The sequence below is a fragment of the Delphinus delphis genome, chromosome 8 (assembly GCF_949987515.2).
Source record: "Delphinus delphis chromosome 8, mDelDel1.2, whole genome shotgun sequence".
Lineage (NCBI taxonomy): Eukaryota > Metazoa > Chordata > Mammalia > Artiodactyla > Delphinidae > Delphinus > Delphinus delphis.
The window spans coordinates 73,684,551-73,709,708 of record NC_082690.1 but is presented as its reverse complement, the minus strand read 5'-3'; the positions used below and the strand labels follow the sequence as shown (position 1 = coordinate 73,709,708).

At 45.1% G+C, this 25,158-nt stretch overlaps 1 protein-coding gene across 1 annotated transcript; it reads left to right on the top strand.

The window, feature by feature from the left end:
* The first annotated feature begins 8,015 nt into the window (after nucleotides 1-8,015).
* Nucleotides 8,016-24,220, top strand: E2F8 (E2F transcription factor 8). The gene is made up of 13 exons (XM_060017342.1): nucleotides 8,016-8,074; nucleotides 8,397-8,524; nucleotides 10,925-11,203; nucleotides 11,550-11,706; nucleotides 13,629-13,943; nucleotides 14,163-14,324; nucleotides 15,975-16,112; nucleotides 17,605-17,808; nucleotides 18,110-18,197; nucleotides 18,440-18,971; nucleotides 22,505-22,637; nucleotides 22,754-23,148; nucleotides 23,505-24,220. Exons 2-13 carry the CDS (start codon nucleotides 8,510-8,512, stop codon nucleotides 23,685-23,687), a joined length of 2,601 nt encoding a protein of 866 aa, XP_059873325.1. The 5' UTR covers nucleotides 8,016-8,074; nucleotides 8,397-8,509; the 3' UTR covers nucleotides 23,688-24,220.
* The last annotated feature ends 938 nt before the right edge of the window (nucleotides 24,221-25,158 follow it).

Here is a 25,158-nt window from a genome sequence, read left to right as displayed (position 1 = left end):
GCTCAGAGGAGTTGAGTGACTTGTTTAAGATCACATAGCACATAGCAGTTCCTACTGTGGAAATCAATAAGCTAGCAAGAGATCTGATCATATGAATAAGACTATTTCCTTATAATCAAATCACAATTCATGTTCTCAAACATTATTATTTTTACTTATGTTGCTTTGGTTGGTCTCACACAATCAGTGACATATTTATGCTACAAACATTACCAACCCCTTTCAGAGAAGGAAACTGAGGCTTGAAGAGGTAAGTGGTCTATGCTAGGGCACAGAGGTAGAAGGCACCACAGCCAGGGCTAGAGCCGAGTCCTTGTATTCTAAGCCAGTTGGCAAATTCTATGCCCAGGCCTAGGTTTACAGCCTTTAAGATGTCTGTGTGCTGGGAGCACAGAGAAAGGAGAACAAAGAGCAGGAGAGGCAATATATACTAACAGAGCCCATAAACTAGACAGGAAACCTTCAATTATGAGGTACTTATTAATTCTAATAAGAGATAAGAGTATGTTATGTTCGAGCATTTATTTCCTCTTCAAAGTATCTTTCTCAAGCATTTCTGTAAATTATGTCCTAAAAAAAGGCCTCAAGTTGTTATGCTTCCAGGACCCTGGACATGCCCCCCTGAAGTTGTGCACTGAGCCAGCTGCACCTCCTGCCGGGGGTGGCAGGAGGAAGGGGAAGAGGGTGCGAAGATGCAGACTCTGTTGGTCAAGAGGAATTTCCTGGCCAAACCACCTGGTTACCGGGAATCTTTTTCTCCAGAGTGATTAAACCCCACAAAGAAACAAAAACAAAAATAAATATTGCTTTGTCTGGATTTGTGTGGGTTACAATAACATGTAATAATAACTGTTATCGAGTACTTACTGTAACGTGCTAAACACTGTGCTAAGCGCGTTACAGTACTCGGTAACAGCTATTACCTCATCTAATCCTCACAACAACCCTTCAAGGTGGGTATTTTGATCCCCATTTTAGTGAGGAGGGGAAAGTGAGGCTCAGAGAGGTTAAGTAATGTGCCTAAGGTTACACGGCTGTAATGATGAGGTAGGCTTTGAACCAAGGTCAATTTCACTCCAAAGTCCTAACTTGTATCCACATCCTATCCTCTCTCAAGGAAGAGGACTGACTAGAAGATGCCTCTCCATCCTCCAGACCCCGAGTTTCTCTAAGAGGCGGCCACAGATGCTATGACACAGATAGAACATTATTATCACAAGGATACCAAGATAACCAGTATCTAAAAATTTTGGTTAGCAAATACCTTTCCCTTTTTTAATAAAAAAGTAATGTTTCATATGATTCAAACTAACCTTAAAAGAATTATACATTTTTATTCCAAAGACTGAATTTGTAATAAAGCTTAGCTCTATATTTATGTGTTTATTTATTTATTTACTGAAAGAGTTAAACTTTAAAGCTTAGCTCTATTTTAAACACATTTGTAGAACTATCCGTTTTGTGGGCAGATTCATATGCAATTACTCCAACCACTTTCCATACAGAAAAATACTGTGAGCTTTTATTGAGCATTTGCAATTAAAACTGAGAAGACAGTTATGCACTTCTTTCAGAAGATCCTAAGTATTTTGTCAACAAAATTAACTATGTATGTCCTATCCAATCTCTGTACTATATGATGAGGCAGTGTAGTAAGCCGTTAAACTCTACCATAATATGTCTGGATATCATGGGTATATTAGATCAAGTCAGATCCTGAAAACCATGACTTGAAGGAGAATTCACATGAGCCAGTGAGTTAGAAGAAACGTGTAAGGGGAAGAAGTGGGTTCTTAGAGCGCTTGGTGACTGCCTGTAACCCAGTGGGGGAGATGCCCCCAGCCCAACTTGGCTGATTAAGAGCCTGTTCTGTCTTCCTCGCTCCTGGCTCCAAGACTTGGCAACAGAGAGCCGGCAGAGGTTTAACTAACCCACTTAATCTGACTTCAATGATCATTCCAGGAGAAACCGGGTTGCCTCCAGGGACTCTGAAGCAGCAGTCTGAAAGCCTCAGAGAAGCAGACAACCTGTCCAAATGAAGTCCATGTCCCTGGAAAAGAAAAAGAGAGAGGGAGAGAGAGAGAGAGAGAGAGAAAGAAAGAAAGAAGGGTGGTGAGTAAGTGAAAGGTTAGTTTTGTCACTGTGATGCGACGGCAGCCGCCAGGTCCTATAGCAGGTGCCCAGCACAGTCCCTAGGCTCAGAGCAAGTGACCCATACACATGAGCTGAAAGAAGGAAAGACCAGAACTTGGGTTCCTAAGGAAGAAAAATACCTACAGAAAACTTAAAAAAAAAAGTACTATAGAGGTAGGACATAGAAAAGAAGACATTTGCTAAACTGAGGGGTGGCAGAGAAGTCTCACATTTACAGGAAAAAAATAAGATGATGGTAGTAATAATAATAGCAGTTAACACTTTGTGCCAGACACTGTTCTACTCCTTGACTGTAAATTCCAGTAGGGCAAGGTCTTTTCCTCTTTCACTCACCTGTACACACCAAGCACCTAATTCAGGGCTTGGGGCCATAGCAGGCATTCAGGATACTCTGTTTTAGTGAATGAATAGATAAAACAGAAGTCATGGGTCAGGGAGGGGGGTGGAAATAGTATTTAGCTAAGTTAAAAAAAAAAAAATTTAAAGGATGGTAATTATGAGCTCATTTTTTCTAACATTATTGAGCACCGAGTATGTGCCAGGCATTGAACTTGGCCCTGAAGATAGAGATTAAACGACAAGGTATACTCTGGGCAATTATTTAATCAACCAATACTTATCAAGCCCCTGCTCTGGGCCAGGCATCCAGATGAGCACTGCGGGGAGAGAGATATAAGGGAGTTCCTTTCCCTGCCATCCAGGAGCTCACAGTGGTGTGGGTGGGGTGTGTATAACAAGAGAGGCATACACAGCATTATGATCAGGACAGAGTGTGAGGAACCTGCCTGAAGGGGCCAGCACTGTTACCCTTCCCTACCAGACTTCAAGCAAAGGGTAGCCATCGCTGATCAGGGAGGTTATGGGATTCCTGCATTGACTGGGACTTTCTCAGGTACTAAATTCCTGCCCCCACTGCCAAGAATCTGTATATGTTTTCAGTACTCTAGAACCTGGAAAATGGGCTCTTCCAATCCAAGATAAGCGCTAAGCCTACATGATCCTCAGGTCTATGACAATTTTAAGATCAGATGATGCGGTAACGCAATGAGGACAGCACTCAGACTCCAATTCTATAAAAAGGGTCCTCAGTATTTTGTGTTCTGTTATCCCCAAAGCACTTTTAAACTTAGATGCAATAATTGCTCAATAAATGGCAGCAACTGTTGCCGCGGCAGCTGAGTTCAGGGCTGCAGATATCCGCTCAGGGCTCGGAGTCGAGTGGCGTTCCCCACAGGAAGTCACAGGAGAGCTGGAGCAAACCTCACACACAGCCCAGCAGGCTCTGACCAGTTCTGGCTCCACCGTCAGCACAAGCCACCTCCAGGCTCTCCTACCCTCCTGCACCCCTTGCCGTATCTACCCTCTTTAAACCTTGTCCAAAGTGGACTCAGCATGCTTCATTTTCAGGAAGAGTAACCAACTAGTTAAAAAGCCCAGGGAGGGCTGAGATCTGGTTGGGAGCAGCTGCGACCTAACCCAGCACATGGCGATCTGTGCCACTGAAAGCTGTAGATGGCTCTTTTGTAGTGGTCGTGCCAATGTGTGCTGCAGAAAAAGCACAAGCCCGCACTGCCCCCACTGGGTCAGGAAGTAGAGCGGGTGATAGAAGCACTTGGGGGGTGGAGGCAGTGAGAGAGCAAGAGGGAAAGGTCTAGGAGCCCACTGGCTAGAGCAACTTTTTTCTTAGTTCCTTGACCTGCCCTGGTCAGCAGGGAAGAGGCTGCTTTTTTCACACCCCGTGTGTGAGGTTCTGATGATAATGAAAAGGGCCGTGATTCCAAAATCCTGAATGTTACCTTTGAATCTAGACACCTCAGGTGACTCCCATCTTTCCCCATTACCTCTGATATCTTTTTACATTGTTTAATGCTGAACTCGTTACCCAATATCTCACCCTCCAAGTTGTGCTAGCATAAGGGTAGCAGCAGAGAGTCGAAAGACTGGCCTACTTCAGTGAGACACAGATTATACAACATGGTGAACAAAAGACCAGCAACAAATGCACGAATATTCCCTTGGATTATATAACTGGAAAACACGTCTGACAGCAATACAAGAAAAAAAGATTTCAAATCTGTCCCTTCATCCTTCCTTCTTGGTTGTGCAGTAAACATAAAAGTTTTCAGTTAGTCTTGTGTCTTTCCTTTCCACTCATGCTGAATTTCAAATCAGACACACCATACAGTGTTGAGTAGAATTGTTTTAGCTTGCTTTCTTTTTTCATTTCCTTTACATGAAAGGGTTGTTAAGACTTTAAAACTATATCATTTCCCTCTTAATAGGGCCACTTTTCATCCCAGTCAGTAAACTGGATTATAATTTGCATGTTTCAATAAGACACGACAATTGTCATTAAAACAAGAATTACAGATCCCTCTTTTTCTATATTTTGTTATGTTGGGGGAGGGGTTATGTAGTCAAGAGTGGTCTAATGTGTCACCAACATTGCTTTTATAGGGACTTTCAGAAGCAGTGGAATGGGATATATGAACTGAGAGCAGGTAGACCTGGATTATAATCCTGACTCTATAGCTAACTTGGCTATCACTTAAACCTTTTTGTGCCTCAGTTTTCTTCTCTATAAAATGGGGCACAACTATCCTGTGAAGGAAGTACGGACTGGCCCAAGCACAGTGGAGAACATGGCTTTCAGTGGAAAGCCCTCAGGAGTAAAGAGACTTGGCTTCAAATCCCAGACCAGCCACTTACCCCGAGACCTGGGGTTTGTTACTTAAAAATGTTCTACTTCAGGCTTCCCTGGTGGCACAGCAGTTGAGAGTCCGCCTGCTGATGCAGGGGACACGGGTTCATGCCCCGGTCCGGGAAGATCCCACATGCCGCGGAGCGGCTGGGCCCGTGAGCCATGGCCGCTGAGCCTGCGTGTCCGGAGCCTGTGCTCTGCAACGGGAGAGGCCACAACAGTGAGAGGCCCATGTACCGGAAAAAAAAAAAAAAAAGTTCTACTTCACTTTCTGGATGGTAACTCACAGTTAACACCTGTGCTGAGTATTGAATGAGATGACATCTGTGCAGCCTCACCAGAGGCGGTGGCTCCTTGCATTATTTGCCTTACAGGTACTTGGCCCTCAGACCCCTAGGGCATGAATGCCCCCGTAGACCACAGATGTGAACGCATCAGTCACCGGTTCTGAATACAGTGGCATCAGACCTTCCCTTTAAAGAGGATTCCCGGGTTGTAAAAACTTAAGGTAGGTTGAGCAGAGCTGGACAGGAACACTCCTGTAAATGCTGGTGGGAGAGGGGGAACAATCCGTGAAACAGTGGCTAAAGCAGAAGCACCAACTGCCCCCCTTTCGTTGATGTGTATATAAACACACCCTCCTCCGGAAAAGGTGTACCGGGGCTCAGTAAGAACGAGCTGCTCAGTGCTGTCGGGGGTGGGGCCCGGTGGGGCCCTGCCCAGTGACCTCACTTTATTTTAAATCTGAGAGCTCTAGGTGGCCGCTGGCTTCTGCACAGCACCGCGCCCAAGGTCGGCTTTCAGGTGGAAGCGAGTTCTTGAGCGACACTTGCCTGAAGCCGGGTAGGACCCGCTCCCCGGGTAGCGGAGAGGGAAGGACCGAGACACCACGGCGCTAACCGTTCGGGGCAGCCACCCTGCGCGCCCCGAGGTCGCGTTCAGCGGCAGAAAGAGCCACCGCTCGCCACCGGGACCCCCAGTCCTACGGCCTGTCGCTACAGCACGGCGACCTTAGCCTCAGTATCACTGTATCCCCGCCCTTATATCGCGTCCGGGAATATAAGAATATCCCGCGCTGCAAGTCAGGACTGGGTGATTCGTTGATAAATATAAATAAGTTACACGCTAGGGGATTGCGGCCCCGCGCTTTGCTGGAGCTTAAAAGATGAGAAATTACAAAAGAGGAGGAAGAGCTCAAACCAGTCGATAGATGGGCGCCCTGATCTAGGCGCTGTTGGGCAATAAATGCGGTCCCGCAACTCCAGCACAGGTCCCCAGAAAAGGGAAACGCTTTAAAGCAGAGAACAGCGGAGCAAGACAACGCGGGCGCAAACAATCCAGGCACAGGCAAAGGCAGCGCTGCCGCCCCGGGCCTCGGTTTCCCCGTCTGCAAAACAGGGCGTTGCACTACAGTGTCTCCCAAACCTCCTATTAATCTAGAACTCTACAATAATCCATGCTGAAGCTGCCCGAGGCTCGGAAACCGGAAAAAGAGGGAAAAGCGAGGGAAGACGACAGGGAGGGGGAAAGGGAGGAGCCGGGAGGAGACCTGGAGAGGGAAGACGAGGGACGCCTGGAACAGGCTTGGCGGGTTTTCAACCTTATTCCTCCTCCTCCCACACCTGCGTTCTCAAGTCTGGGCCGAGACCCCGCGCCCATCAAATCTGATCTCCGGTTGGCAAGCTTCTCCCTCCACACCCCCGTTTCTAGAGGCCATGAGCAGATGGTGGGCAACACAATAATGCATGCCATGGGTGGAAGGGGTAATGGTCCTGGCTGGGATCCCCAGGGCAGGTGAGCGGATCTGGGGCTGGGCAGCGGGTGGGATGGACCCAGGCTGGGGATTGCGGAGCGCCCGCGTCCCAACCCGCGTGCCCCGGGCGGACTAAACTTCATTCCCCAACTTTGAGCTAGGGGAGGGGGTGTTTGCCAAAAAAAAAAAAAAGTTGCTTAACTTTTCCCCCAACTCTGTCGTGGAGGCAGGACCGGAGGGCGGTGCCTGCACCCTGATTCGCCGCCGGCTCCAGTCTGGAGGCTCGGATTGGCGCGCGAGGTCCGGGGCCGGGATGAGCGGGCGTGGGGGAGGGGAGCGGCCCTCCCTGCCCGCGGGATCGGCTCGCGCCGGGAGCGGGTTAATTTCAAATCGGGGGCTTGACTGCTCCTGGACGGTCACGTTCCCTCTGCCCGCCCGCCGGCCCGCCAGTCCCGGTCCCGGCGTTTCCCTCCGGCACCCACCTCTGCGCAGCGTAAGGACCGACTGACTGCCCGACACGCGGGCTCCCGGGCCTGAGCGGGGAAGGGGTGCCGAGGAGTCCCCGCTCAGCCCCCGTCGGCTCCAACCGTGAGGTGAACTGACAGGTCAGCGGGGCGCAGAGGGACGCGGCGCTCGGCCAGCCTGGCACCGGGAGAGGGCTCGGGAAGGCAGCGGCGGCCGTTTCCCGCCTCTCGCTCCTCCCGGGGCCGTGGAGGGAGGAGCTGAGCTCCCGCGCAGAGGGGAGGGGGCGAGCGAGGGGGAGGGGCAGGGATGCTGTGGTTCCGGGCGCGGGTTTGCCCGCGCTCAAGCCCCGCGCTGATAAGGGGCGGCGCCGACCACGGTCCGGCTTTCCGCGCCAAATTTTTAAATCGAAGGCGGAAGGTCCGGACCCGCCCCTGGCGCCGCCAACCAATCGCAGGCCCGCGACCAGCACTCTGATTGGTCGGGAATCGTTGCCCTAGAAACCGCGAGGATGCTGTCCAGGAACTGCCTGGCGGGCGGCGCGCTGAATGGGACCGGTTGGGGGAGGGGCAGTTGGCCTGGCGCTAGGGGAAGTGCGCGGGGCGCGGGAGCCGGTGGCGGCAGGGGGACTGTACCTGGTTGCCTTGCTGAGCAAATGCAGCCTTCCATGGTAGGCTCCAACATTGTGGCGTGAACTAGCCGCCTGAATAGCGAGTACATAGCGCTTTAAGGAAGCCGCATCTGTAAGGAAGTCTTTTTTAAAAAAAGTCTTAATCATAAGGCGCTCTTTAAATGCCCAGAATACGTTTGGAGCTTAAGGACTGAATTTGTAAGTTACCTATCAAGCTGTTTCCCAAGACTTTACTGCTGAGCCTATGCACGTGTGTGTCAAGGGAGAAAATCAGACATCTAGATGCAGACTTTTATCCAGATACTTAGGGTTGTGGCTGCTTAGCCGGAACCTGGGCTCATGCTCTGAGTCCCGAGCTCTGATCTGTGAACAGGTGGGTGCTTGTGCTTGCTACAGTCCATTCGGTGGGGTCTGGAGAATGGTTTGCCTTCTCTAAAGGTGGGAGAGGGCTGTCACTGGAAATTCTGTGGGTTGCTTGAAGTCTCATGACAGCAGATCGGTTAGCTGAAGGAATTTACAGGCGTTTGATGGAGTTCTCTGCCCCATGGGGCTGTCTGTGGTCGGGAATAAAATGTAAATGTAGTTTGTCAGTTTTCTTTAGCCTTTGTTTCAGTAGCCTGTGGTGTCCATGAAGTTATTTTCAACAGATCTACGGCTTTTATTTTTAACTTTTTCTATTTCCTTTTTTCTTTAAGGATATTAAAATTTTTAATTGGACTACCTGGACTACTTGAACCATCAGGATATTGGGAGGAAATCCAGATTTTTCATTTTTAAAGAAACTCTAAATGTATGAGAAATTTACAGAATGGAGAACGAAAAGGTACCTTTTTAGCTTCAATACTCATCCTTGCAGTTTTAAATGCAACATCATCCTGATTTAGCTCCATGATTTTTCAATATCCAATATCTTACTAATGCCGCATCCTTTTTTGGTTATCCTTTTTTGGTTAGCCCCTATAAAAACCCAGAAGGAAGGGAAATTTAATTTTTGAAGAGGGGAAAATTACCTAGGATTACTCTTTCTAGTTTTTTATGATTTGGTAGAAATTTCAAAGAGATAAAGTAGAGAGAAAAGGTATTTTTAAGAATAATAAAATTTGTTAGTTGCTTTATGATATTTCTGAGGATTCTTGAACAATAGGAATTCAGAAAGGGCATTTGACATGATTTGAGATTGGATTTCCTGTTAAGATCATTTTCTACCAAACCACCAGTCTCTTTTAACTATAGGGGACACTGTCAGTGAGGGGTATCTTGATTGATGTCCAAATACTGATAGGTTAAAAAAAAAATGAAATATGCAAATTTCCTAAAAGTTTTAGATAGTAGTCAAATAAGAGAATTGCTATTGCTTCTGATGGTCAGAGGCAAAGGACAGCAGCCCTGAGAAAAATCCCCTTCTTGGATCAGCACCTCTCAAGTGCACCATCAGGGGAGGGTCCCCCCCTTGGGTCCATCACACTGACTTCCATGTAAGGGTACCATAGTTGGATGGAGGAGATTCAGATTCAAGTCCTGTGTGACCTCGCTCAGCCTGGGTGTCCTCTTCTGTAGAATAGAACTACAGGATTGGATGAAAACACAAATGGAAAACCACTTGATAAATCCTAAAGAGTCACAGACATATAAAATAGTCCCGTTAATCTTTGTTCCTAAAGTCACTGAAGAATTAGTGAGTCAGGCTTCCCTGGTGCGCAGTGGTTGGGAGTCCGCCTGCCGATGCAGGGGACACGGGTTCGTGCCCCGGTCCGGGAATATCCCACATGCCGCGGAGCGGCTGGGACCGTGAGCCATGGCCGCTGAGCCTGCGCGTCTGGAGCCTGTGCTCCGCAACAGGAGAGGCCACAACAGTGAGAGGCCCGCGTACCGCAAAAAAAAAAAAAAAAAAAGAATTAGTGAGTCTCTATTCTTTCGCTTATTGCCATCCTAAGCATTTTCTTATAGATATAGATGTATTCTCAGTGTTTCCATTAAAACAGAACAGTTAATGCACAGCAATGCAAGAGGGGGATTGACTGGTCATTGTACATTGTAAATTGTAGACAAACATCTTTTGTTGCTGCTAATAAAAACATGATAATAAACATCCTAATCAAACTTTTTAAAAATAAAAATAAAATAGATACAGGTGGTAGGAATGTGTGAAGTCACCAGTGGCCAAAAGTAGAAGAAATATAGTCTCCATCAGTCTTAAGTATGAACAGCTATTAATAATGTACCCCCTTGTTTCTCAGTGGCAGTCCAGCCTCTGCTAGGAACCAGCTTTGTGGTCTTAGGTAACTAATTTTACTTCTCTGGGTTCCATTTTCTCCATCTGTAAAGTGAAAAGGTTAAATATTCAAAGAGCAGACTTCTCTGGTCGGAAATGCTGCTCATAGGCACTCTGGATTTTGCTCCCCAGTGGATTTTGCCAACAAGTCTGACCATATGCTAGCCCTCACCCTTGTTTCCTTGGCTCTCTGACTTTTCTGCATCAGTGGTATTTTATTGAGTAGCCACTGCATGCAGTCATTGTACTAGATACACAGATGAATGGGACATGGTTTCTGCCGTGGAGACGTTTACTTATTACAGTGTCATAAGTCAAAGTCACTCCGAGGAGTTTGGGATCACTTAAAATTATCAGTCCCATTAAGGGAAGCTAAGTGAAAGGTATACGGGAATGCTCAATCTTTGCAACTCTTCTCTAAATCTAAAGTTATTTCAAAATCAAATTTTTAAAAATTATAAGTCTTGGGCTTCCCTGGTGGCGCAGTGGTTGAGAGTCCGCCTGCCGATGCAGGGGACACGGGTTCGTGCCCCGTTCCGGGAAGATCCCACATGCCACGGAGCGGCTGGGCCCGTGAGCCATGGCCGCTGAGCCTGTGCGTCCGGAGCCTGTGCTCCGCAACGGGAGAGGCCACAACAGTGAGAGGCCCGCGTACTGCAAAAAAAAAAAAAAAAATTATAAGTCTTAAAGTTTTCTTTTTAAATTCTTGGAACATAAGATGAAAAGTTTAAGTCCATGCTTTGTTGAAAAGTTAAAAATGGGAAATTTAGCTATTAGAATGGACAAGTGTCAACGTGATCATTGGAATATAGTCACTAATTTAATCAACTCGACAACCTCACTAGGCATTTTTTTCTTAGCACTATTCTATTTATACAATTTCTAGAGTCAAAAGCTATCTGATAAATCCTTTTATACAGTGGATTTAATAATTTACTTGTTTTGAACCAGGAAAATCTCTTTTTCGAGCCACATAAAAGGGGACTGGTGAAAACACCTCTGAAAGAATCCACCGCAGCAAATATAGTGTTGGCGGAGATCCAACCTGACTTTGGCCCTTTAACCACACCCACCAAGCCCAAGGAGATCTCCCAGGGAGAACCGTGGACACCAACAGCCAACCTAAAAATGCTAATCAGTGCCGTGAGCCCAGAGATCCGCTACAGAGATCAGAAAAGGGGTTTGTTTGACAACGGAAATGGATTACCTGAGGCCAGAGATTGTTTACATGTAGGTTTTCAGAGGCCTGGGTGGAGACTGGGGGATTTGGGGAGCGGGGGTCGGGGGAGCAGTGTGAAGCTGTTGCAGAAGCACTAGCAGTGTAAAGCATCACCCCCCTCAGAGCCCTGGAGGGGTCTGGACCCCATCAAATACAGCCCTGGGAATTCTGAACCTGTGACTTACTTATGAACTTCTTCCCTTTCAGATCTGTCAAGCAATTTATCCTGGCTCCACACCTTTTCTTTCCAATTTTGTAGCTATTGAAGCAAACCATGTGTATAAGTGTTAGTCATTGAGCGCAGATGCCCCCAATAAATCTTTATGAATAAGACATTATTTACATCTTTCTTTGTAGGAACACTTATCTGGAGACGAATATGAGAAATCCCAACCCAGTCGAAAAGAGAAAAGTTTAGGACTGTTGTGTCATAAGTTCTTAGCTCGATATCCCAACTATCCCAACCCTGCTGTGAATAACGACATCTGTCTTGATGAAGTAGCCGAGGAACTTAGTAAGTATGCAAAGAGCTCACCGAAATGGTTAATCATTAAAGGGACTTCATAGACTGACTTCTTCAGACCCACACTCATCTAGCCAGTGTTTGTAATGACACAAGGCCACACAGAAGTTATCCATCTGTAAAGCCCTATTAATTTAAGAATAACCGCATACAGTTTCCAGTCTCAGTTAAGTCTTAAAACAGAAGCAGAAAATCACAATGGAGATTGCTCTGACTGCATTTCGAAAGCTCTGATGCTTTAAAGGGAGGCACCATTGTTCTATGACTTGTTTCATAAACAGCTACAACTCTGAACTTGGGTCTTGTTTCTCACTGGAGCCAGGCTGTGGAATGGTTTCTTCACAGTTTACAATGAGGATCGGCCTCTGGGCATGGGAGCAGGGCTTTAGCCCTCCCTGCCATTCAGCGCTACTCTGAGAACCAGTGCATTTTCTGAATGTTTTGTGTTTGCCAAAAGTTACTGTGTTCCCCTGCCCCCTTTCGCTCCTCTCTTCATGGACTCAAATCTAGTTACAGCTAAAAAGGAGTCTGTGGCAAACTTGGTATACCTTTGGAGTCATGAAAATACGATAATCTGGATCTGTGAAGAGATATACAGGATATTTTAATATCTAGCTATCACCCTGGGAAGAAAGTTTTGTCCTTCTCATACGTGTTTATACATATCAACTTTATTTCATATTTTAAGAATATGCTATTTAGATTCATCTCTTCACATACACTTCATTGTAGCTATGGAGGATGTACCCTTTAATTCAGCAGGTATCTACTGATCACCTATTATGTGCCAGGCAATGTTGTAGCAGCTGGGATGGCATTGGCGAACAGAAAGACAAAATCCCTGCTCCTGTGGAACCTGCTTTCTAGTGGGGTCAATAGATAATATGCAAAGGACATAATAAGTAAGTAATTATGATATATGTTAGAAGGTAATATGTGCTGTGGAAAAAAGAAAATGTAGACCAAGGTAGAGGGGGATTGGAGTGCTAGGGGTGTGCTTTGCAATTTGCAATTTAATTTTAAATGAAATGGTCAGGTCAGGCCTTGTTAAGAGGGTGACATCCGAGCACGGACTCAAAAGAATCGAGGTGGGGAGCTATGAGGACATCTGGGAGAAGGATTCCAGCCAGAAGGAGCAGCCCAGCACAAAGGCCTCAGGCAGGGGCATATCTGGCAAGTTCCAGGAACAGCAAGGAATCTCAGCACCTTGTACCTATCATATGACAGCCGTGTGTGTGTGTGTGTGTGTGTGTGTGTGTGTGTGTGTGTGTGTGTTGGGAACTAATATAAGAAATGGAGTGTAGGGCTTCCCTGGTGGCGCAGTGGTTGAGAGTCCACCTGCCAATGCAGGGGACACGGGTTCGTGCCCCGGTCCGGGAAGATCCCACATGCCGCGGAGCGGCTGGGCCCGTGAGCCACGGCCGCTGAGCCTGTGCGTCCGGAGCCTGTGCTCCGCAACGGGAGAGGCCACAACAGTGAGAGGCCCGCGTACCGCAAAAAAAAAAAAGAAATGGAGTGTAGAGTGTGGGATTTAGAGCACTGAAGACTTGATTTTGCCACTTACTGGCTCTGTGCCTTGAGGTGAACAGCTTAGCCAGCCTGAGCCTCTATCTCCTCATCCTTAAAGTGTGGATAATAATGCCTACCTCACAAGTTTAGGGTAAAAATGTCCTAAACCTGTATGGCGCAGTGGAAGCCCTCAATAAATGTCACCTTTCTAATTCATATTAACTATTTGTGCCCTTGGAGAGCAGGGACATGCCTTTCTCATCTTCACACTCTTTGTTGAGCATAAATAAAGTTAATATAATCCAGAACCTACTGTCTAGTAATCCCTGGAAGGAAAAGGTATTCAATTCTATCCACATTACAAAATCTGATCCTAGTAAGGTACAACTGCTCGTTCTTTGCAGATGTTGAGCGCCGACGCATTTACGATATCGTCAACGTTCTAGAGAGTCTGCACATGGTGAGCCGGCTTGCCAAAAACAGATACACTTGGCACGGCCGACACAACCTCAACCAAACCCTTGGGACTCTGAAGAGCGTCGGGGAAGAGAACAAGTACGCCGAGCAGATTATGATGATCAAAAAGAAAGAATATGAACAAGAGTTTGACTTTAGTAAGAGTTACCGTATAGAGGATCCGATCATCAAATCAAACACTGGCCAAAACGGACACCCAGACATGTGTTTTGTCGAACTTCCTGGAGTGGAATTTCGGGCAGGTGAGAGCTGCTGCTGAAAAGCTCAGGCGGCAGCGCACCTCTGGGAGGTCTAAAGAAGAGGTTCCTTAGGGAACCACGCTCAAAGCTTCTGCTGCTTTTAATGTGAAAATGCTGCACATCAGCCGTGGGATCAGGTTGTGGTATTTTTAGCCTGGTTACTTTAGAAAGCACTTGTCCCTTCATGAATTTTAATTCTCTAATCCTCTTCCTTCTCCAAAGCCTCTGTAAACAGCCGCAAAGACAAGTCTCTAAGAGTGATGAGCCAGAAATTTGTGATGCTATTTTTGGTGTCAACGCCTCAGATAGTGAGCCTGGAAGTTGCTGCCAAGATTTTAATTGGGGAGGACCATGTGGAAGATTTGGATAAAAGCAAGTTTAAAAGTAAGTGGCACGACTGCCATGGACTTTCGGACCTACTCTTAAATAATAAAATCTCGGTTATTAACTGATTTCCAAATACATTTGTTATATAAACAGATCATATCTAGTTAGGCTTTTGTATCTTCACTTCTCCCCAGAAGCCATGATGATACTGCTTTAGCTGACTTGTGGGATTCAAAGATACGTATATAATTACTCTTATCTGACACTTTGGCTTATACAGTTCCTTAAATGTTACCTCCTTTATTACTGTAACATTGTCTCCATTTTACACATGTAGAATCTGTACTGTCTGAAATCTAAATGAGCGGTAAATTGTAAAGTGGGACTGGAACCCAGGTCTCTGCTCTTTCCACTGCCTCTCATATTTGAGGGTGAAAGTAACTTCTAACACTGTCCCCAGAAGTGACCTGCAGCACAGATGGTTCGCCGTTTTGAAAGTGGTTTTAGCCAGAATATCTGCTCTAAGTTGCAAAGAGACCGTAGATTAGGTCCCTAACACAGCTCTACCCTTGCCTCTAAGAACAGACTTTGCAGGAAGCCCCTCAAAAAGGAGTAGAGAGTGTGGAAGGGAGTGTTCAGCAGACACCTGAGGGCATTAGCGACCTCCAAGTAGGGCATGAGGCTGGCCTGGACATGGGTCATTCGGGGGACCCGGCTGACTGGTGAGGAAGAGCTGCCCCGAGCCACAGCAGAGGCTGGGGGAATGCCTGCGAGCTACCACACAGATCCCTTCCCATCCCTGGGAAGCTGTACTGGTGAAGTATATTAAGAGTATATGAAAGTATATTCAGACATCTCCAGTGTCCCTATAAAGACAAAATGAATAGAGATTAAGGCAATAATGCTGGCAATGGGCTTGGGAGATCTGTCATCTCAAAAAACACATCCCGATACTACCGATGGGCTGCCCGCTTTCTCTGAGCCACCAGTTTTCAGCTCTCCATTTCACTGGTTAGTCACAGCCCTGGAAACTATTCCAGGAACTACAGATGTGTAATTTCCTGAATCCCCAGGGGATTCAGAACCTTCTGGCATGGCCATGAAGAAGGGGCTCAATTTGTAACTTTGTACTGTCAAGCTGAAGTAAAGGCAGACTTTATGTAGCAAAACTTTTCAAGATATGTAAGATTTATAGAATTAACAAATCTCTACTTTTCATATTACATATGGACAGTATGAAAATTTATAAATTTTGATGGGCTATAGAATATTTTATGTTATTAAATAAATCTTTTTATAAACTATCACAAGCAGGAAAGCAATACATTTATCATCGATACTGTATTTCTATTTGTTCATAATCCTGAATCCTCACTAGGAGATGCCCAGCAATGGTAAATTTTTATTAGAAAATCTGTAACATGATTCCCAATAAGGTGATATCGTTGAGTCACTTTTCCTTTTCCAACATGTACTTTTGTCATTTCAAAATTCAGTATCATCAGTAACTGCGTCTTTTCAATATTTAAAACTATTTTTTGTTGTTTTAATTAAAGCAGTGTCCCTAGCATAACTTAAGAGTCGCATTTTTCTCTGACACTGATGGTTAGGATAGCTCTTTGAATGTACATGAAGTCCTTATGAAGCAAAGTCCTTTGATCTTTCATTATTCCACTAAGGGATGTATACACTTTTTTTCCCCCCCAGCAAAAATTAGGAGGTTGTATGATATAGCTAATGTTCTGAGTAGCCTGGATCTTATCAAGAAAGTTCACGTTACAGAGGAAAGAGGCCGAAAACCAGCTTTTAAATGGACAGGCCCAGAAATCAGTCCAAATCCCAGTGGTATGTATTTGTTTTCTTTCATTCATTGCTCCGTTATTTTGAATTAACGCACATTTGGAGATATTCTCCCTTTCCCTTCCTACCCACACTCCCACATGTAAAGAACATATATAAGTGATTGAAATGACAATTAAAGATGAACCGATATGGAAAATTTAGCTCTTGGCTCCGTCAGCAGCCAAGGTCCATAACAACTGCACATCCTGTGCAGGAGGCAGAATCTGTATGTGAAAGGATTTGAGAAAGTTGAAAGCATCACGAAGCATAAGATACTACTTCTGTCATTATTATGCTGCTCAGTGACCGTAACAGAGTCTGTGCACATGGAGAATATGAAGTAAATTCATTCCAGTATCAATATTCTAGTCTCCTTCTCAACTCTGGGATTCTGACATTTTGTGTTCCACCAAGATCCCCACACAGAAGTGCTGGAAAGTGGGAAGAACATGGGCTGTGGAAGCAGAGCGAGGCTTAGGTTCCAGTCCCAGCTCTGATACTTATCAGCCTTGTGGCCTTGGGCAGGTTACTTCTCCAAGACTGTTTCCTCACCCACAAGTGGGAAGAGGTTATTGTGATTTTGGATATAACTACAGAGAGAGGTCCTTTGGTACAGGGATTCACAGTGTAGGCTCTGGGCTAGACTGATCAGGTTCATATCCCAGGCCCACATTCTACAAGCTAAGAGACCGTGAGTCAGTTAATGTATGAAATGTCTCTGAAATGGGGATGCATTTCCTGAGAAGTACCTACCCAAGTTGTAGAGAGTGTCTTAGCCTGTTCAGGCTGCCATAGCAGAGTACCATCAACTGGGTGGCTTATAAGCAACAGACATTTACTTCTCACAGTTCTAGAGGCTAGGAAGTCCAAAATCAAGGCACCAGCAGATTCAGTGTTTGGTGAGGACCCGCTTTCTAGACAGCCGTCTTTTCATTGTAACCTCACGTGGTAGAAGGGACTAGGGAGCTCTGGGGGGTCTCTTTTATAAGAGCACTAATCCTATGCAAGAAGGCTCCACCCTCATGAGCATCTCGCAAAGGCCCCACCTCCCAATACCATCATATTGGGCATTAGGTTTCAGCATATGAATTTGGTGGGTGGGGGAGTGGGGAGGGACACAAACATTCACTCCATAGTAGTGAGGGTCACCATATTTCATCAGATTAAGTCTCCACTGATTCTGAGATGCACAATGTTTTATATATCAATAAGAAAGAAAAAATCAGTAACAGTCACACTATAGCACACCACTGGTTATAAGATACAACAGCTTTCAGAGATGTTAAAGTGTGAAATATTATCTCAGAATTTATTTAATAAGATAAACAAGGTTTTGTAGGTGAAGCCCTTAAAACGGTATCTGGCACATAGTAGGTGCTCTATTAACTATGGCCAGTTTAATTCCTAAAATCATTTTAGAATCACACTCTGACCTCATACCCCAGAAGGAGGCCGAACCAACCGTGTATTCACACACTGCCCTTTCCTGTTTCAGGTCTTGGCCCAGTGCTTCCTTTTGCTCCCTCTGATTTGGAAGGGAGGCGGTCTTCTAAAGAGAACTGTGCCAAAAACCTCTTTTCCGCACGTGGGAGACCAAACTTCACTCGACACCCATCTCTCATCAAACTGGTAAAGAGCATAGAAAGTGATCGGAGAAAGATAAATTCTGCTCCCACTAGCCCTATCAAAACCAACAAAGGTATGTTTACAATCACGTCAGGGCTCTGTTCGGAAGAATTCCTTTTTATCCGACTTTTTAGCTTACTTGATCCCGCGGGATTTGCTAGAGAATTGTTTCAACTTCCATAGTCCCAAACCCACTTGAAGACTAACTATATATGAATTAAAGGATAAAAAGTGATTTGTGGGGTTTATTGTTTAATTGCTGGGTGATTTGGGGGAGCAGTGCATGTTCCTTTGACCTCAGTGATGTTTCATCTGTGTGAACATGTATTCTTTTGCTTTGACCAATCCTCTCCACCTTCTTTTTATTTTACCAGCTGAGAGTTCTCAGAATTCTGTGCCTTTCCCCAGTAAAATGGCTCAGCTCGCAGCTATTTGCAAAATGCAGTTAGAAGAGCAATCAAGGTAGGCAACGCTCTTTAGTAACAGGATGCATTACTTTATTTGCTTCGATAGGATTACTTATTTTACGTAAGAATAGGCACTAGCCTTGGCAACTGGTGAGAGAATCTTTTCTATACTGAATCATTACAGAAACTATTTGCTAGTTTCATAAAAGCATAGCTTCAATCTGGGGCAATCTGAAGTGGTAGAACATTTTAGAGAACATGCTTCCATTGTATCATGTTTTAAATCTTGTCTTTTAGTGAACCCAGAAAGAAAGTGAAAGTACAACTGGCAAGATCTGGGCACTGCAAACCAGTGGCCCCTCTGGACACTCCAGCAAATGCTGAGCTAGAGATGACAGCACCGTCCCTCATCCAGCCCCTGGGGGTGGTCCCCCTCATCCCCAGCCCATTGCCATCGGCAGTGCCCGTGATCCTACCTCAGGCCCCTTCGGGCCCATCATATGCCATCTACCTGCAGCCTGCCCAGGCCCAAACGATGACACCGCCCCAAGGCCTGAGCCCCACGGTCTGCCCCACCCCCTCTTCTAACGCCACGAGATCAAAAGGTTCCACGGATACCACCACAGAGAATGCAGCCAATGATGCGCCAAAGTCCAGTGCCTCCGCCAGGCCTGGAAGCTTGCTGCCAGGGCTAGAGCGACAAGGTACAAAGAACCGAGACAGGGAGCCTGCTGGAGAAAGAGGCTCAAAGAGGGCAAGCATGCTCGAGGACAATGGTTCCAAAAGGAAATTTAAAGAAGACCTAAAAGGACTTGAAAATGTCTCCACAGTAAGTACAGCCTTGAACTGTGCAAAGCTTTAGGAGCTCCCCAGTTGATTAGGAGAGAATCTGGTGGCTTGTGAAATTTACCAGAGCAAACAGCAGTCTCTCAGAAAACAGGGAACTGTTCCTTAGCATCCCATAATCCAAACAAGGCCTCAGACAGCTAATCCCCTTACTGGGATGATGGCAGGGACATTTTTAACCTCTGGAGGAAGGGATTATTTGCTCTCTTTTTAAAGCACTGCGGGTGGTTGTCCTTAAGTCCATTTCTCCCGTCACACACTGGAATGCAAACACCTGCCATGAAAGTCTTAAATAATTTACAAGCAGCCGTGACCCCAAATAAATGGATGGACACATAGGGTCCCTTTAACTCCTGCTTTCTGAGCCATTACTTGATGTTTGTTTGATGTCATGTAACTGGCATCCGTTGCCTAGAAGAGAAATTGTTCCCCCTGTTTTTACTTTCTACCTAAAATTTAAACCAAAATTTCCATTTTGTGCAAATAGAAAAATCAAACTTAGCTTGGCTAATTTTAGGTATATTTGATGCATTGGTTTCTAGAGATTTTGATGTTCTAGACAATTTTCTTCCTAGATGGAGTTTTATTCAGGAAGGAATGAACATCTATTGGATGCCTACCCACATACCATACAGCAGAAGTATTAGGCACTTTTACATACATTATCTCGTTTTCCTCCCTTAGGACAATTATATATGAAAGACAGCATCACCAAATAAACGAACACCACTAAACGTGGAAGCAGAAGTTAATCTCTCATTTTGTCCCTGCTGTTAATTCAAGTTATTTTACTTCCCTTCATCTTGTTTTTCCACATCTATAAAGAATTTGTTCTGCCAGTTTTTCCTGATCGTCTATTGGGTGTAAAGAGAATATGCTTTGGATCAAACCTGTGCTCTGGATCAAACCAAACCCAGCACCTGCCTTTGGGGTGGTTGCTTTTGCGCACTTGCCCCAGGGCCATATCACAGTTTTTGTGAGGTTAAGTGCATTTATTACATGATGTTTTACATAAAGGGGTTTGTGGTCCTTTTAAGGCACCGTAGAAGCTGAAGGGTATTATCTGTAACTGTTGTTATTAAGGAGGCTTTAGAGTTTGTCAAATCCTCCCTAAGGATGGCCTCATGGTAACCATTCAAAACATCCATTATCTTAGCATAGTATCATTTTGCATCTAATGTCCATGCGAGGGGGAAAATCACAAGGCTTCGCTTGATTCGATTTTCTGGGAGGTCCATAATCTCTTTGAGCCAATGGGTATGATTTAATAATGGTCTCCTATTGCTCACTTAGTTATTCAGGATTAGGGTTTTCACTGGATAGATTTTTCACGTCCCCTGCCTCTTTGTTCATCTCTGACTTCATTTTGACCATTTCTTTTTAGCAGGGACTGAGCAGAACAAAGAAAGTGAGAGATTCATGTGTTAATTCATTCAACAAACATTTACTAAGAATCTACACTTCTAGGGGTGGAGAGAAGACAGTATACAAACAAACATATCAGGTAGTGAATGATAAGAAGTATGGTGAAAATAAAACAGGATAGTGTCATAGGAAGGGGGGTAAGAGTGGTAATGTAGGCTCAATGAAAGATGTGCAAGTTGAAATATGTCAAATTCTTTCATCCTATTTTAATAGTTCTAATTTTTTTTAAAAAAAGGAATTGGCATTATAGGTGAAAAAATTTTGCGATGAATATAGTTTGTAGGAAATGGAAGGATAATTATTATTAGAGTACTTTAGGTCTTGCTGGAAATTTGAAAAGAGTTAAACCGGCAACCAGAAAAACTCATACCATGAGAGAGTACGATTAAAGATAGCAAAGAGCAGCTATTTGTAAAACACCTAAATCTACCCCTTGAAAATTCTTTTTTGCTGCAGTCTTTAAGGAACCTACTAGTAAAGATATTGAATAGAACTAAGCATCTAAGAAACAAAATTGAAAGTCTGTGGTACCCTTTAGCATTGTGGATTCTGACCAGACCTATTAACAGCTAGATCAAAGTATAGACTGTTGTTTTGACAATGGCGAGAAGAAAGATCCAGAGGAAGATAAAAGGAGGGCCCCTAGTTTACAAGACCTGCTTTTTCGCTTTTACCAATCCTGCTCCTGGTAAGACTGAGCAGACTTTTCAGGCGGCTCAGCCACCCATGTAGGCTGTCTCTGTTTGGAAAAGTACAAGGATCAGCAGGCATGGTGCAGACACACACAACCCAACACTCTGGCCATTTCGGTCTGGAATGTAACTTTATTCCCTAAAGCTTTTGCTGCATGACAATTGGGCATCTAATATGAATTAATCAGTTCTCTTTTTTATCTGTAATTTTTTGAACCCTGGTGCCCTGCCCTTTCATTTGTATATTATAAGGGTGTTTGTTTGGTATCATTTGAACCTAAAGTACTAGGGGAAAAAAATGTATAGTATAATTCCTTTGCTCTAAATCAGGAGTCAGCAAACTTTTTCTGTAAAGGACCAGATAGTAAATGTTTTTGGCTTTGTGCGCCATATGGTCTCTGTTGCACCTATTCACTCTGCCATTGTTAAAAAAAAAAAAAAAAAAAGGCTTCCCTGGTGGCGCAGTGGTTGAGAGTCCGCCTGCCGATGCAGGGGACATGGGTTCGTGTCCCGGTCCGGGAAGATCCCACATGCCGCGGAGCGGCTGGGCCCGTGAGCCATGGCCGCTGACCCTGCGTGTCCGGAGCCTGTGCTCCGCAACGGGAGAGGCCCATGTACCGCAAAAAAAAAAAAAAAAAAAAAAAAAAAAACAGCCAGGAGGCTGTATTTTTGGCTTACGGTTTGGCATTCCCTTTCTGTAAATCAACATTTCTTAAAGTTTTCCTTAAATACTAATACTACCAAAACTTTAGTTGCTGAATAACCTAGGAAATGTTACATGATGCCCCCTTGGAGAACAATGCATGCCATCATAAAAGTCCCTTAGAGATTCTGTCATAAAGACCATTTTCCTTTGTTTAATTCAGAATTTTCCAAACATATTTGACTATGATTCGCAGAGTGCCTGCTTGCATCCCATAGGACTAGAAGCCCCTCAGAATATTCTTGGGAAATACCATCCCACACAATTCAAGGACAATCAGATAATAACACAGCAGTGCCTTTACGGTGTCCAGCTGCATTAAACTTGCTCTGACAGTACCACATCATACCAAGAAGTCTGGTAGCAGGACTTAGGGCGTCAGTGGTGGGGGTCAGGGGGGATGTGCTGGGTAAATCCTGTCCTTAAGCAGGTTCAGTGCTAGCTTTAGGACACTTCCTAAGACCACAGATGGCATTTAAGAAACACATGGTTTGTATTATTCAGGACAAGCACTGGAATGGGAAGGAGGGCTATTGTCTTCAGAGAGCCATTATAGCTGGCCTGCCCGTGGCCCATACCATTGGAGGCTTTAGTCTGATGAGAGAACCACCAAGGGATACTAGCCCCAGAAGAGGCGCTTGGCCATTTTTCTTCCATATTTGTGTGTAAAATAAACGCTTCCTCCTTGTTTTCTAGACCTTGTTCCCATCAGGATACCTAATCCCTCTTACCCAGTGCTCAACCCTGGGGGCAGAGTCCATTTTGTCTAGTAAAGAAAGCTCAGGTACACTTTCCCCAAACCACAGGATCTACAGCTCCCCGATTGCAGGTGAGTGTACGTAAAACACTGTTCAAATGTGGGTCATTCTCAAGTTCACTCAAGCCTTGTATGCTTCTCGGACAAATGCCTGTGCTTTAAGATATTCTCCCCCCTTTTCTTTCCAGGTGTTATTCCAGTGACATCATCTGAACTCACTGCTGTTAATTTTCCCTCTTTTCATGTAACACCTTTGAAGCTAATGGTCTCACCAACTTCCGTGGCAGCCGTCCCTGTCGGGAACAACTCGGCTCTCACTTCGAGCCACCCCGTTCCCGTCCAGAACCCGAGCTCAGCCGTTGTAAACTTCACTCTGCAGCACTTGGGCCTCATCTCCCCTGGTATGCAGGTGTCCGCCAGCCCTGGGCCTGGAACCGTTCCTGTGTCTCCAAGAATAGAGGCTGTTAGTGTCACACCAGAAAATGCAGGCACTCAGCAAGGAAGGGCCACCAAGTACGACGTATCAGTCCTGGGCCAGAACCAAACAAATGGACAATCAGTTGCAGTGACAGGGGCACAACAGGTAAGAGTATTTCCATTTATTTTTTTCCTTAGGTTATTAAGTCCCCAATATCAGCATCACGGGAGACTCACATTTGCTTTTCTCCTTTGGGAGAGGGATGAGATTAAAGGCCTGCCTTCCTTCCAAACCCAGGAAGAGTGCCCAAGGAATCCATTTTATGGGGTTATCATGAGCTTTTTGTCTCACCTTAGCAAAAATAATTGAGAACATGAAACTCATGCAGGCTCAGCCGGCAGATTTCAGGGCATGCGAGGTTCCCATCATGTGACGTGTCCCTCCAGTCCAGTTTTCTAAGGTTGCCAGGTGTGCCTGTCTGCATGGGTTTGACTTTTCTCCATTCTTCTCTTTCCAATCAGCCTGTTCCTGTGACACCCAAAGGGTCCCAATTAGTGGCTGAAAGCTTCTTCCGTACCCCAGGTGGACCAACGAAGCCGAAAGGCTCCTCCTGCGTGGATTTCGACGGTGCTAATAACACCTCCATAGGAACTCTCTTTGTTCCACAGCGAAAACTGGAAGTCTCAACGGAGGATGTCCATTAATTGAGAGATTCGGCCTCGTTTAATCTTCTAGAGTTGTTTAACAGAGATGATATCCTCAGACTGATATGGAGAACACGTTCTCTGAAAATGCTGTAAATACGTTGGGAGTTTACTTAATTTCAAAACAGACACTTGTTTTCATACTTATATATATCCATACACACATAAAATATATATTTGTATTAAGCTAAGTTCAGCCATCAGTCCTACAAAATAAAAGAACTGAGGTATATTAACTTCTGGGGGAAAGAATTCGTTGTTCCAGCTGTGCCTATACTATTATGCCTAGTAACTGTGTTAAAGTTTACTTCCCTTTGAGTGAATCTGTGACAGGCCTAACGCAGCGCTCTCTACAACTTTGCACAAAGAAAACGCTGTGATGTACAATGTTGTATTTTTAAATAGGGCTGTAGCTATATTTTTTGTAATTTCTTTCAGCTGTTGTTGCAGTATGTCTTTTTGTAAAGTTCGCAACAATCCTTACTTAATCAAGTCTATGGAAAAATTATTTATAAAATGTATTTTTAATCATAAGTTGTTCAAATTAAAACTTTTCTAAAATGTATTTAACTTTTCATTTGGCCTTTTGGAAGAAAAGGAAAGTTTCTCGAGCCTCTGAGGCAAATTCTTAGTACGGAGAATACATCCTGGGTTTCCTTAGATATGCCAAGTTTATTGCCTACGTTCTTCCCCTCTTTTGATCTTCCACATGGCCCCACTTTTACAGAGTGAAAATGGCTTCAGAGAAGCGTTGCTTGGCCAAGGACAGCCAGCTTAGTCCCCTGGGCTTTCCACCACGCCCTGGGAGGTTGGAAATGAGAGGTGTGAGTTGGGATGCTCCTGCCCTGGCATGGCATGGCATGGCCAGCATCCACCCTCTTCCGTCCCGTTGTCGACAGAAAAGGGGCTGCAGCTACAGTCCTCTTTCCACACTTTACAAATGGCCCAGCTCCAGGGGTGGGCAAGTAGCAGTAAGGATTCTAATTTCGTCCACACTCAAGGAACTACCACAGCAAACCCTCCATGAGCTCCAAGAGAAGGAACGAGCTATAATGTGTTAAGTGTGCACCTCCCTGATCCCCTGGTTATGCAACAAATTGTACCTTAAGAATTAACACATGCCTTCCCTTGTCAGGGTCTTAAAGGATCATTGTAATATCTACTTCCTGCTTGTTTCCTATGTGCCAGGCACTGTTACACATTTTAAAGGCATTATCTCTACAAGCTAGGGCGATGAGGTCACCGAGGCTTCCAGAAATTCAAGCAGCAAGTCCAGGGTCACACTGCCAGTGTATGCAAGGACTTAACCCATGTCTTTATCTCTTTATCTGTTCATTACCCATCTGCCTCCAGATGCATGCCCAGCAGCTCTAGCAGGAACCAAGCACATTGTTTCAGGGTAATCTGAGCATTTACAAGCTCAAAGCTTTCAAATATACATGTTTTGTTTGCACAACCAAGTACAGCTAAG

What these genes read in the sequence shown, in the direction of transcription:
- E2F8 (XM_060017342.1), top strand. An exon ending in AATCAGTCCAAATCCCAGTG is followed by an intron (nt 16,113 to 17,604) that starts GTATGTATTTGT and finishes TTCCTGTTTCAG; the next exon opens with GTCTTGGCCCAGTGCTTCCT. An exon ending in GACTTGAAAATGTCTCCACA is followed by an intron (nt 18,972 to 22,504) that starts GTAAGTACAGCC and finishes CTTGTTTTCTAG; the next exon opens with ACCTTGTTCCCATCAGGATA.